The 14,362-nt window shown below is 35.2% G+C and overlaps 1 protein-coding gene across 2 annotated transcripts in view; it reads left to right on the top strand.

Annotated features, from left to right (window-relative positions):
• The window catches only part of AARE (acylaminoacyl-peptidase-like protein), a 250,733-nt gene that overhangs the window by 28,073 nt on the left and 208,298 nt on the right, over positions 1–14,362 (top strand). For both annotated transcript variants that reach the window (XM_089814257.1, XM_089814256.1), the window contains 5 exons: positions 219–397; positions 756–1,083; positions 1,224–1,445; positions 1,543–1,758; positions 1,939–2,010. In XM_089814257.1, coding sequence (XP_089670383.1) covers positions 219–397; positions 756–1,083; positions 1,224–1,445; positions 1,543–1,758; positions 1,939–2,010 — 1,017 coding nt within the window. The remainder of the gene's footprint in view (positions 1–218; positions 398–755; positions 1,084–1,223; positions 1,446–1,542; positions 1,759–1,938; positions 2,011–14,362) is intronic.

Raw genomic sequence — 14,362 nt, 5'->3', positions numbered from 1 at the left:
TGAAATTATTCTAAAACTCATGGAATTGGTTGACAACTAGATATAAATTATCAGTATAAATTAAAAAACTTAACTGCATGGACATACGAGCAAATGATATCAACATGCCTTATTAGAGCTGACTTCTTTTTTCTTTATGATCTGTCTGTTTCCTATTTATATCCATTTCAAAGTTTGTTACAAATCACAAAACTTGTTTGTCTTATTTCTTTAAGCAGAAGGCAAGCAATCTCCATTTATTCATCCATGGAAGTGGCTGCTGTGAGGGCTACTACAGAAAATGCATGCAACTCAGGTGTTGTCATTGAGGAAGAGTACGATCGTCAGACAAGGCTGCTTCAGGAGTTTTATGAAATTCCGAGCATTGAAAAAGCATGGATTTCTCAATCCAGTATCAGTATGGAATTTCACCATTTTCTTCGAGTTTTTCCTTAAATGTGATCCCCTTTTTTAGCCCGGTTTTATCATTCTTGGTGCTTCATAGATTTTTTCTTCGCATTAAGATGATGTATGCCAGTTCTTTATATTATATGGTGTTTTCATGATCAAAATGTTATTGCATATCAAACAAAGAAAGTTGTGTTGTATCTTACATTTTGGGTTTAGGGCAGCTTGATATCTTTCTACACCGTTTAAAATCTGTATGGACAATAGTTTATCTTTGAGCCAGTCATCACTTTATAATTTTAGTTTCTCTTGTTTCTTTATTGAGTTTGTTCTTTTCAGTTTTTAACTTTCAATTAATGATATTATAGGGAATGGCTCACAAGCAATGATATCTATGAGCCAGTCAAATCTTGTGGCAAATAAGAAGAGGAAGTTTGTCCTCTCAGCCCATATCCTGGAGGAAATGAACAACAATTCTATTGATTGTAATTGGTCACCATTTCCAATTGATCATACTGGAGCAACACTGGTTGTTCCTTCACCTTCAGGTTTGAATCTCCTTGTTGTTCGAAATGGAGATCATGACATAAAAGATGCATCAACTCCAGTACAACTTGAAATTTGGGGTCCTGCTCAACTACGGAAAGAGATATTTGTTTCCCCATCTATACATGGTCCTTTGTTTACGGATGGATGGTAGTCACTCAATCCAACCATGAAATATGAAGGACATTTTATTAAAAATTTGCTATCTTGACAGATGAAACTGAAGTCCCTTCCTGTTGTTGGGAGAATTTTCATTCATAGACTTTCTGTTCTTTGTGATGTTAACATAGGTTTGAAGGCATTTCATGGAACTCAGATGAAACCTGTATAGCTTATGTGGCCGAGGAACCTGCCACCACTCAACCTGTGTTTACTAGTTCTGGCTACAGGCCAGGTTCTTCAGGTGAAAAAGAGCCAGGAAGTTGGAAAGGCCAAGGGGATTGGCTGGAGGATTGGGGGGAAACATATTCGGGAAAAAGGAGACCAACAATCTTTGTTCTTAATATTAAAAGGTATTTAATACGCCTCTCTCTAGACAAGCATATGGTGTGAATTTTAGTCCATTTTTCATTATTGAAAGACCTAAATGACTGATTTGTAGTAGCACAGTGGAACTGTACAGGCTGTTGAAGGCATCCCAAACGATTTGAGTGTTGGACAAGTTGTGTGGGCACCGCAGTCACCCACTAGCTTTTCTCAATACCTAGTTTTTGCTGGGTGGCCTGCAGATTCTAGTAATTTTCAGACACCAAGAAAGTTAGGAATGAAATATTGTTATAATAGGCCATGTGCTCTGTACGTACTTAGAGCCCCTCTATCAAACAGGTAAGTATATAAAGGGATATTTCAATATATTCAGTATATTTCCATTCAAATGTAAATGGTTTATCACATTGATTTTTCATTTTGGGCAAGTGCTTAATTTGGTCAATATGTTGACCTTGTTCTTGAAATTAATCTAAATATTAGTTAAAAAATGCCTCCTTGCCACCCTTTGATTTGCAGAGAATCATCGGAGACTACAGGACCTCTTAAACTCACTGAAACTATTTCTAGTGCTTTCTTACCACGTTTCAGGTATTACAAGGGACATTAGCCTATTTTCAATAAGTAAATGTAATTATATTTGAATGAGAAAATTGCTACAGAGGTTTTAAATACTGTATCCAGAGAACATAAAATGCTAACAACCATGGAAATAATACAGCTAGATTATCTCTTTTTTAATTATATTTTGGTGATATTGGATATGGACCCCAAGCCATATGTGCGCATTTAAAGCAAAGTTTCTATTGAAGTGTATTAGCTAATAAAAAATATGTTTTTATTCCAGACTATGCCAAGCAACAGCTTCATTTCTTATTCGTGTGGGTTTTTCTTCCCTTTGTGCTTGATAGGAAAAGTTTCAGCCATTCAAGACTATTTTACTTATTTCTTTTCTCAAATAAGAAAATTTGACTTTCCTGCAGATTATTGATTTGGTGTAGGTCATTCGATACTGACTTGTATTAGTATTTTAATTTGTGTTTTGGAAGACAACATAAAATTGAACTGTGTGTGGTAATAAACCTCCCTTCAAATTTAGAGGGGAAGCTCCTTGAAATTTAAATTAAACCAAAGCACTAAGCAAAATTGACCCGAGACAGCAAATATAAACATTATAAATATTGATACTACACAAATTTCATGGAGTTTCTGTTTCACATCTATGAAATGACTTCTTGCTTATGTTTTGCCCCTGGATTATGTAATTCAGGTAGTAGATTGATAATAATTGTGTCTTGCAATTGAAACTCTCAAATTTAACATATGAAAACTTAACACACAAATGGCACCTTTGGGCTGGCTAAAACAGAGACTATTTAGTATTTATTTTCGTGCTTTGGAAAGGAATTACAAGGGCAAAACGGACAAGATTTCCTTTTTATCATGGTTACCAGGAGACCCGTCTCCCCCCTAAAAGTGGCGTCTCGGAGACCGAGACACGTCTCGGAGACTTTTCGCGTCTCCAGAGACCTCAAAAAAGGTTGGAGACTTCATGACGAAGTCTCTTGAAGTCTCCCCGTCTCCTAATCCAAAAAGTGAAGTCTCCCCGAAGTCTCCTGATAAAATATAAATGTAAAATATAATATTAAATAATTTTATATATTTTAGCCCTCATTTAAATGTTTTTAATGCAAAAATCTAAGGTACTATATGAATTTCGTAAAACTGCTTGGTGATGTACGTCACCTACAGGAACACGATACAAGTCTAAGACAACATATTGGAAGCTGTACAGGATTGTAGTAAAGATCCCAAATCACATAAATTTATGCGGTTGAGGAATTAGGGTGCAAAAACTGTTGTTAGTGCATTAGAAGATAGTATTACGTATGTTACAAAAATCTGATATGCAAATGCTTGATAATAGTATTATTCCTCATGAAAACCAAGCATCTATTTGCTGATAAAAACTCAGCAATAACAGTGATAGACTAGAGGTTTTATGTATGTTAACATGAATGTATTTGGTCCCATATTTCTGTTTTTTCAAGAGGATATCATGTTTCAGTTTGATGTATAAGTCGTATTTGTTATTCGTACCTATTTATCTGCTGTTGGCAATATCCTAGTACCAATATAGGAATCTTTGTTAGTTGAATCTGTGTAACTGGAAAAAAAACACTATTACAAAATGATTTACTCCCTTTTAAACTAAGCAATCCTAACTCTTAGTTAGAAAATAGAAATCCTAAGTGTGTCTCTATGCATGCATCAATGTTGAATAATTCAATAATTTTCACAAATTTATTGTAGCAATGCCAATTTGTTAGGTTTTAAAATCTATTTCAGTAATGTACTTCTGTATCTGACCGCTTATTATTATTATAATCTTTGACAGTTTGACTCTATAAATCTATTTTAATTTTTAATGTGACAACACTAGTATTATTAATTTGTTATTTACTTTAGTCTTTTAGTCTTACGGTATTACTATTTTGAAATTTTGAAATTTTGTATTTACTTTTAGTATTACTCTTTAAGTTTAAACTATTAAAAATTTATTTAAAAAAAAAAAAAAAATTGCCGTCTCCAAGTACCCCCGTCTCCTATTTGGAAAATTGCCGTACCAGTACCAGTACCAGTACCGGAGACCTCAAAGTCTCCCCGTCTCCCGGTGACCTTGCTTTTTATGAAGGAAATTGCAGATGCAACTGTTTTGTTGCACTGCATTGTCAAGATCTCGGTGGCCAAAGTATTTGTAGGTTGGATGTATCAGTTCCTTGTACTTATTTGTGGAGATGAACAATATATTGATTGGGGAGAAATAATAAGTCAACAGTTGCATGAGCAATTAGCTCATTTGAGGTGGGCAAGCTCCTTTATGTGCTCCTTGTTGACTTGCGTGTTAGCAATCACTCAAGCTCTTGGCTGGGCCTGAAAGCCATAGTCTCCCAACTTGGACTTATCTGTTTTTGAAATCTTTCCATAATTACAAAAGAGAGTTGGGATGTGTTGTTCTGCATTTTGTCATCACAAAACTTTTTCAAGCTAGTTTCACGTTTCTCTAAGCTTGAATTTGATATTCAATTGTTTAATCGATTGATCCATTTCAATTCGTATATCAAATTGTTTTACTGAAGGCCTTCGTCAAGTCCTTTTCGTTTTGCTTTTTGTCGAGCCTTTGCTTGATTTTTCAAGCTTTCACAGTTTGTTCTTTGCTTTTGAGTTTGCATTTGCTTGTTCTTAGTCCTTTGGTTTTGCTCATGTTATGCCTTTCGATTTTCCCTTCAATTCGGTCTAACCTAGAGGTCAATCGGAGTTGCCAGTCAAGAGTTCTGCCTGTTTTAGTGCCTCAAAAGTGGACATTTTAGGTGCAACAACATGAACTAAAAATATGATGTTATATTTTTATTTTGACATTCACTTTTTGAAAATATAACATGATATTCACTTTTTGTTATGTTTTAAAGTTACTTTTACTTTAAATTTATAACTTAAAGTGACTATAGTGCACTTTATGTTATAATTTTGAGTTGAGTTACTTTTAAATTTTTCACTTAAAGTAACTATATAACTATATAGTTACATTTTAAATTTTTGGTTTTAAAATTAAATACTTATTTAAATGTCACTTTAAAATGATGTTTATGTATTATTTTGAATAATATGATAAATGAATATTATTTTTTGACCCATTTGGTGACATTTTTATAATTTTAAGTGAATTACATGACGAAAAGGCTTCAGAAGTGGACCTTTTATATGCAATTGCATGTAAAAACTATGAAAAGTGGAAACTTTTCATGCCATTGCATATAAAACTCACTTTTGAAGATACTTTTCATGCTATTACATCACAAGTGCCTCAAAAGTGGACCTTTTTGATGCTATGACATGAAAAGACAAGTTTTTATTCCTAAGCATAAAAAAGGTGAGACACACTTTAAAATATGCAAGTGACCTCAAAAGGTCCGATTTTGCCCATAGACATATTTTAAAACATGTAATTCACTCCAAAAATTGCGATGTTGCTTGAAGACATTTTAAAATGTGTTATGTTCATTGAAAAGTCCGATTTTGAGAAGAAAATGTGTTCTTGCTCCCCAAGAATCCAATTTTGGCCATAACTCAAGATTTTCTTCATGGATTTGAACAAAATCTTTTGCATTCAAGGCGTTTTTGCTTGGTGATGATTTTGCTTGCATCAAAGATAAGTTTAATGTGTGCTAAAAATCGTTTTTGGTTGTTCATATCTAGGGCACGTTTTTGTGGAAAACTCCAAAAATCTTCATTTTTGCCCAACGTTTTTGCATGGGGATGAATCGATTTGCTCTTTTTGAGTGATTACATTGCATCTTGGTTCTTATTTTGGTGTTTAAACACCAAAATGTTTTACTTGGAAATCCATGGTGAAACATGTTTTTTCTAAAAACGTCCCATGAGCATAAAACTTCAAAAATGTTGGAAGTTGGAGAGTGTTTAGGGCACATTTTGGCATTTTGCAACAAATTCTCCTTGTTTGCTGCCCTCTCTCATTCGAATTTGCAAAGTTGGAAAAGGTCTCACCATTTTTGAAGAATTTTTAAAACAAAAGAGCATCTTTTTCCTTCATATTTGGCATGTAAATGGACTTCTTCCTTCTTGTAATTTAATTCATGCTTATCTTTGCTAATTTTATGTATGAAATTATTAGATGGTTGCCATTTGTGAAGATCTTTGCCATGGAAAGTGCATTTTATCTTTAAAGATGAAGTTTTCTTTCATTTTCATGTTTTTGGTTCTTTCCCAAGTCCCAATTTTGAATTTGAGCTTTGAAGTGCATTGCATCTTGGCATGTTTGAGTTATTTTCCAAAGGTATGCTGTTTCTTTTGCATTTTGTGTTTTTGTACTTGCTAATTTTATGTATGAAATTATTAGATGGTTGCCATTTGTGAAGATCTTTGCCATGGAAAGTGCATTTTATCTTTAAAGATGAAGTTTTCTTTCATTTTCATGTTTTTGGTTCTTTCCCAAGTCCCAATTTTGAATTTGAGCTTTGAAGTGCATTGCATCTTGGCATGTTTGAGTTATTTTCTAAAGGTATGCTGTTTCTTTTGCATTTTGTGTTTTTGTACTTGACTTGGAGAAGTTACAAGTTGTTTCTCAAAAACTTGTTTTTGTTTCATTTCATGCAAAAGCATCGTCATCTTTCACATTCCATTTCCATGTCACGACACTTCATCTTTCACTCAACGAAATGCGATTACATGTTTTCCATCTCATTCGCCATTCACACGTACATGTAATCCCATTTTCACCCATCTCACTTTTCGCTTCCATTCGCACGACACGATTACACGAAATGTTTTACGTGTAATTGCATCCAAAAGGTCCGATTTTGAGTCACATTTTGGAAAGTCAAAAAGATGTCATTTTCACTTCCTATATACTTTGACTTCTCCTTTTCACTAAAAGTGACTATAAAACTCATTATCTCATCTCCATTTTTCATTTCCATCTCTTCATATGCATTTGCGTTTACATGAGTAAATACATGTTTCCACCTCATTCCATGCTTTACATCTTGACCTTCATTCGCACATACATGTAAAGTTTATCCTTCACTTGCATTTGCATCTCATTTCACCTTCCACCTCTCGTTACATATTGCATTTACATGTACTCATTTTTCGTACAATAAAGCCTTGAAAATGCTAAGTCACTTTTGAAATCAACAACTTTCACTTTGCACGCATTATCATGCATTTCACCTTCACTTTTTTATTCCATTCCATTTCATTTTATCTTTCACCTTCACATTTTCATACCGTTTCATTCCATATTTCGTTTATTTCATTTCATTTTCCATTCCATTGCATATGCATATGATTTCTCTTTGAGGTTACTTTGTTGGGTTTGTGAAGTCTCCAATCCATTTTCGAATCTTCATTGCTGATCTAGAATTCACTTGTATGGAGGTTCCTTCTAATGATGTATTTATGTTTTGGGATTTTTGTGTTGCAACACAAACATAAAATATGTCCTCGCCATCTAAGTCCAAAGGCAAAATGAAATATCAATATGATAAAGAATTGGCTCATGTAGCTCCTTCTTCAGTCATATTTGTTTTGGATAACGTGTTGGACACGAAGATTGGTCATGTAGACGGGGCTGACTTTCTACAAAGAATTGAAGCCCTTGCTACTCATGAAATGAAACGCATTAGAAGAAGCAACATTCACTTGGTGTCTACGTTTCCTATGGCGGCTATAGAACTTGACTTTGTTTATGGATGTGCATGACAGTTTATTCTTAAGACGAGGACTATCAAAGATGCTGACAACAAGGTTATCATTAGCCTTGATCCTGAGATTATAGAACAAATCTTCAAAATTCCACCTAAATCAAAATGTGTTGATTTGACTAAAGAATCATCATTGGCTTGTTGGAATGAACAAAAGAGTAGTTATCCGAAGTATGTCAACCTTTACTGGTTAGACAATAAAAGAAGCAATTTTTCTAGATGGCCAAAGACGCTTCATCAGTCAAACTTCAAACAAGAGTACAAGGATCTCATCATCCTTCTCAGCAAGATTTGTGGCCTTAAAGATTCTTCTGATTTTGAGCCGTGGATGTACAAGTTTATGTTTCAAATTATGGAGAATAAAAAACACATCTTTTGGGGAGAACTTATTAGTACTGCACTCTGCCAGCAGATATGTAATGTGGGACCATTAGTGCCTTTTTACATGAATTCTTATCTAGTCTACATCGCTGCTGCTATGAGATTTTTCTCTGGTCTTTCTACCAAAGGAGATCGTCTTCAAGTTCCTATTTGGGACTATTATGATCAAATCACTTCGGCAAATAGTAAGTTCCACTACAGAAGAGTCCAAGATGCCTTCTTCGGACATTTCAGGTGCTTGTTTGATAAGCAGTTGTCCATCAAGAGAGTATCTGATGCAGCATGGGAGAAGGTAAACTAGTACGGCTGCATGTTTCTTCAGTTTCCCATTTCACATACTTGAGAGTTGGATATTTTAAGGGAGAGCCGTATACCTTACCTAGGTATGCTACAGATTGAATCATCCTGATGGAGCTAGCTAGAGAGCTCATGGACGTGCAGAGTGATCAGCATGCTTCACATAGGCCTGGATTTGGCATTACCTCAGCTAAGCCTTTGGCTATTGGCAATTAGTCAATTGTTTTTGTGCCTAAAGCAAAGAATATGGAAGCAAAATTGCAGTTGATTACATTGAAAAAGTTCAAGGCTAGGTTTGATTTTGACAATCGAAAAATGAATTCTCAGATAAAAAGAGCCTATACTCATGTTCATCGTATTGAGGACATTTGGATTGATATGAGAATAGAACTTGACATCATGAAGATGGATTACTGCAGATTAACTTGTAGCAAATAATTGATCTTAATATGTTGGAAATCCCTTCAGATTGATCCGGAATTTCATCAAGCCGACTTTGATAAGAAGTGCCCTTTTCGTATTCAATGGCAACAAAATGAAGGTACATCTCTCATGGACAAGTTTCAATCCATTCTAATAAACACTAACAAATGGTTGAAAAGTAAAGGCTTTAAAAGAATAAATCCTAAGATGGGCCTAGATTGTGGAAGTTTTGGTTCTCCTGACAGGAAATCACAATTGGAGATTATAGGGAAAGATGGTGCCTCATCTTCAAATGCCAAGAGCGCCCTCAAATTCAAATTGAAGGACGAAAAAGGAACTAAATTATCTCAAGTTCCTGAGCCAATTCAAGAATCAGCAGCAGAATCAGAAGAAGAATTGGAAATAGAATCTGATAAAGAAATTTCAGATGAAGAAGGGGAAATCATGATCACATCTCCCCCAAAGCCTGCACAAGCCTGTATGTCTTCTATACATGAAGAACCCTTTTTGCAAGAGGTTGATGATGATGTAGATTCATTTTCTATTGTTTTTACTCATTCCATTCCAGTCTCGGAGGTTAACACCATGGCTCTTCCTATTTCATCTGCTGCTCCTCGTGTTCCTGCACATGAACAATATGATCACTTAGCAAATGTGGTTGAAGATTTTCCGACTCTTACCAATGGTCAAGTTTCTCAACTTGATACATCTTTGACAGGATTTGAACTCTTCATGATGGAGTCTTCTCAACATGTTCCTATGCCTTCAGTGGTATAGACTAAATCATGCTCAATCACTACAGTTATACAATCTGGATCAATGCCAATGGTTTCCACTATGCCTGCTTCTGTAAATGAAAGTTTCAGCCTGCTTGCATGGTTGAGTAGAATAACAACAAAGAGAAGGAAAGTGGTTGTTCCTCTTGACAATCTTCCTGTGAAGAAGACTAAATCCAAATCTTTGAAAGATAAGATTGTTTCTAGAATTTTAGTTGATTCTAATAAAACTAAATTTGTTGAGATAGCTGACCCTTTGGTAGATAAACCTGTTGAAGAACTTACTTGTTCTGACTACAAGTTTACTAAAGTTGAAGTTGGAAAGCAATCTCGTTTGGGTTATTTGCAAAATGCTCAAGATGCATTGACAAATGTGTCGAAAAACAGTCATGAACTTTGGGAAAAGAAGAATCAGTTAAAACAGGAGATTTCTCATTTAAATGAGGTTATCCAGAAACAATCTTCTCAGAGTGTTGTTATATCTTAAACATCTAAAGAGAAAAGGTTAATTGAAGTTGCCAAGTATTGGATACAAGAAATTATTTCTGAAAGAGTTTGGGCCATCACAGAAACATTTGCAGTTCTTAGATGTGTCAAAGAGATGAATGAAATAGAACAAAACTTGATTTCTTCTTCGACTTTGGAAGCAGATAACCTGAAAGAAATCCTTGATGATTGGGATGAAATGATAAAATTTGGTCTGGATGCTATGGTCTCATGTGATATTCTTCCATCATGTGAGATGTTCTTCAGATTTCAAGGGCTCATTGGTTATAAGGAGGAGACATTAAGGAAGCCGATTACAAAGTTGCAAGTGTCCCTGGGAGATTGTCAAGCAGTTGAGACAAGTGTTACTTGTGATTTGGAACAGATGAGATGCTGTGTTATTGATGATTTTGATAATCTTTTGGCAGCAGAGAGAGTGATTTCCAAATATACAATCAGGATCAATGCTGATATAGATTCTGAACATTTTGGTTCGCACACGATGAACAAATTTGTTTTGTATAAATTTTTGACAAAACACTTGTTAGACACTACAACAACAAATTCCAAAGTTGTGCAATCAGCACATGAAAATGTAGTAAGAGTAGAAGATGCATTACATGAAGATGTGTAATTAGATGTAATGCGAATTACATGTATGTAAAAAGATGTAATTCGAGTTGCATGTAACCCTTTATTTTCTGTAGTTAGACTAGGTCAAAGTTGGTTGAGTTGCTCCCACTTTTTCCTCTACCTTTTTATCAGCTCTTGTGCCTATATAAAGGAGTGCCCCCTCATTGCAAAATTATCATCATCTTCATGCAAGGGAGCTCAGGAGAAATTGTGCCAGTAGAACTTTGTGTAAGCACCATTTTGAGAGAAAGTGAATACAAAGGAGCATTCAAGACTTTGATTAAGTAAGATTGTTATTTGTGTGAATTGTAAGCTTTGTCTATGATTCATTCAAGTTATCTTTGCTTCATATTGTCTTGTGTTGTTGGTCATTGTTCTAGTGAATTGAATTGAAAAGAGTTAAGAAACAATTGAAGCCAGAGCTTTGACTACGAGCAATTGTGAAAGTGTATAGCTAGAAGCTTTGTCTGTAGCTTATATTTTTTTCTTTTAATTCACAAAATAGCTAAGTATTCTTACTTTTAGGAGTCTTTGTGCCCTAATTGTAAAGTTTTTCCATATAGAAGTACGACTAGACTTAGAGCCAAACCGGTACATTTTCAGCTAGCCTTTGAGTTAGTGAAGTTGTATCAGTATCACTGTTTCTAGCTCTTGATAGAAGTGTAGTTAGAGATTCACCCCACCCATTACTCGCTCCACAAGTAAGTGGATTCTTTCTTGAAGGTTAAGAAGAAAGGATATTGGTAACACCCTTTTTATAAAATTCTCTCAACTTCTTGCTTATCTTGAGTTGATCCAAGGAACGGTGAGAAGGGGGAGCCTTCCCTTTAAGGTAGGAGAGACTCTGTCTCACATGCTGTGGCTAGTCATCCTATTTTGCAACTGGACTTTTACCCAAAATTGTCGGTTGCAAAATATCCACCCAATAGGATGAATGAGTATTATGATGTTAATGATTATTTTCTGTTGGTGATGATAAAGAAAATTAAAGGATTACTTGAAAGGAAAATCTCTACTGAAGCCCTGACTCTTGACCAAGGTAGCTTCTTTGTCCAATTTGATATTTTGCCTTCTATTAGTATTGGATGTTAAATTCGTAACCGCTACAAGTTACCTAGATCTATATTAAAATATATTGTATTCCTAGAAGTTTGTAGACAAATGAAAAGGGTTACTGCCAAATATGGTACTAAAATGAAGAAAAGAGGTTATTCCTTCCCAATTTCTTTTTGACTCTTGCAAAAGTTTTAATGCTGCTACCATTACATAGAGATCTCTCTCGAAGTTTAATTTCTAGCCCATACCCCCAAGAACCTCCTTTGAGAGTAAAGGTTATGTATATAATAATTTCATGGAGATGAGTCTTAATTGGACTAGTTTCATGTAGAGGATTATTGGGATGACTATGTTGCAAAGTAATGTGACTCGGACCCGGCTCAGACTCAACAAGGGTAACTTGACTCGTGACCCGGCTCGGACTTGGAAATGACTTGGTGGTGACTCGGCAAAGTGAAAAAATCTCAAAATTTTGAGATTTTTTAGGATTTAAAGAACATTGCATGCAACCATTATTGAATAAAGTTTAAAGACACAATAACATCATTAAATAGAAGAAAATGATCGTAATGCACATACTTAAAGTTAAAAGTCAAACATACATCGATTACATAAGTACAATACTACAAAGGTAAATTGCTAAATACTATATTACTAGTAATTAAAGTTTAAACAATAGCTAAAGGAAATATTATAAAAGTAAAACATAGAATCATATATAAAATGATAAATCTATGCAACCCATCAAAATGTATATGTATTATGTATTATGAAATCCAACATATCAAGATTCAATGAATCAATAGTCATCATCAAATGTTCCAAATTCTGATCATATATTAAGTTAAACAAAAAGTTAAAACAAGAGTATAGCTATGGCTCCTAGTCGTCATCCTCATCGTCATCGTCATCGTCATCGTCATCCTCATCTCCAACCTCAACCTCAGGCTCAGTATAATCTATAAAATGCCTCTTAGTAAGGCATCTAAGGTAGGTCTTGGATGACTGATTAGCCATAGCATCAGCCTGTGAAGTGCCTCTAGGATCAATTGTAGTCTTTGGCTCTGCCAATGCTCGTGAGGTGCCACTAGGATTGACTGCAGTCTCTGGCTCTGCCAATGCCTGTGAGGCGCCACTAGAAACAAATGGAGCTCTCTGGTCCTTTGCTGCCATAGCCATAGCCTCAGCTTGGCCCTCTCTATCTTCCTGGTCAACCCACTGTAGGTTCTTATCATCAAAGACAGGATCAGTAGCCTCAATGATCCACTCAGACTCTGGATCAACCTCCTCTAGATTAATTGGAGAGGTGTCACTATCCAAAATCTCCTTGGTCCTAATGCGCAAGTTGTAATGCACAAAGACTAGCCTATTCATTTTCTCCACAGACAACCTGTTACGCCTCTTCGAGTGGATGTGCTCGAACATGCTCCAGTAGTGCTCACATCCAGAAGTGCTACTTGGTTGGCTCAAAATGCGGATGGCAATTTGCTGAAGGTTTTTGTTGAAGGCCCAAACATTTGCCACCATCTATCTGAATTTTGAAAAAAGGAAAAGAAAAAAATATTAGTCTCATTTCAAAATTTGAACTTGAAAATTTAACTTGAAAAAATGGGACCTGATGCATTATTATAGGCATCCATCTCAAGCAATATATCTGTGACATTAGTGGCCATCTTCGATATGACAGTGTAGAGGCCACTAAGAACCTCCTCATCTGCCTTGAAATCTTCATGGAAACGGTATGCCGGATTGAGGTAATAGGCTGTTGCGTGGATGGGCTTATGAAGCTGATTTTGCAATCTCCTATTAATTATGTCCCAAATAGGGCCATAGTTTTCCTCAACTCCTACATATTTGGCCTTAATAGCTTCCTTGACCCTAGCCATGCACTCATAAATGTAGCCCATAGAGGGCTTCTTGCCATCAACAACTCGTAGGAGGGCTACAAGGGGCTCAGTGATTTACAAAACAATTAAACAAAAAAAAAAATTTAGTGAATGATGAAACTTTGCAAAGTTGCACAATGAAAATAAAACAAAAATATGGATGAGATAAATTAATTTATAAAATTTTAAAACTTAAGCTTTTAAAATTTAAATTACCTCCACAATCTTCGAACATGGCTCTCAAAAACCTTCATCATCATAAATGCATTTTGTTGCATCTATCCCTGCAGGGCTGGTGGCAAAGGAGGAGGAACTCCATTTTGGACCAACAAACATGCACCTCAAAGCTAACCTTGAACTCAACAAGGATTTTAGTGTGATAAAATTAGAGGCAAATCTTGTGATATCAGGACAAGCCAACTTCTTTCCCTTCGTGTATTGCCTCATAGTGCTGAGGACCAAGGCATGATTATAGATGAACTTACAAAGATTTTTGGCCTTGGTAACACATGATTTCACCCATATAAGCTTTGCCAATATCCTCTAACATGAGGTCGATGCAATGGGCTACACATGGAGTCCAAAAGATTTTTGGGTGTCTATCCATCAAAAGTTTTCCTAGAGCAATTTTAAATTAGTTAGTAAACAATGAAATTTTTTTTTTAATTTTCAAAATTTAAGGAAAAACTAAAACAAATTTTTTAGAACTTAGAAAGTTAGA

The sequence above is a fragment of the Cupressus sempervirens genome, chromosome 2 (assembly GCF_028749045.1).
Source record: "Cupressus sempervirens isolate cs-2001-9-10 chromosome 2, ASM2874904v1, whole genome shotgun sequence".
Classification (NCBI taxonomy): Eukaryota; Viridiplantae; Streptophyta; class Pinopsida; order Cupressales; family Cupressaceae; genus Cupressus; species Cupressus sempervirens.
This window is presented reverse-complemented; position numbering and strand designations above follow the sequence as displayed.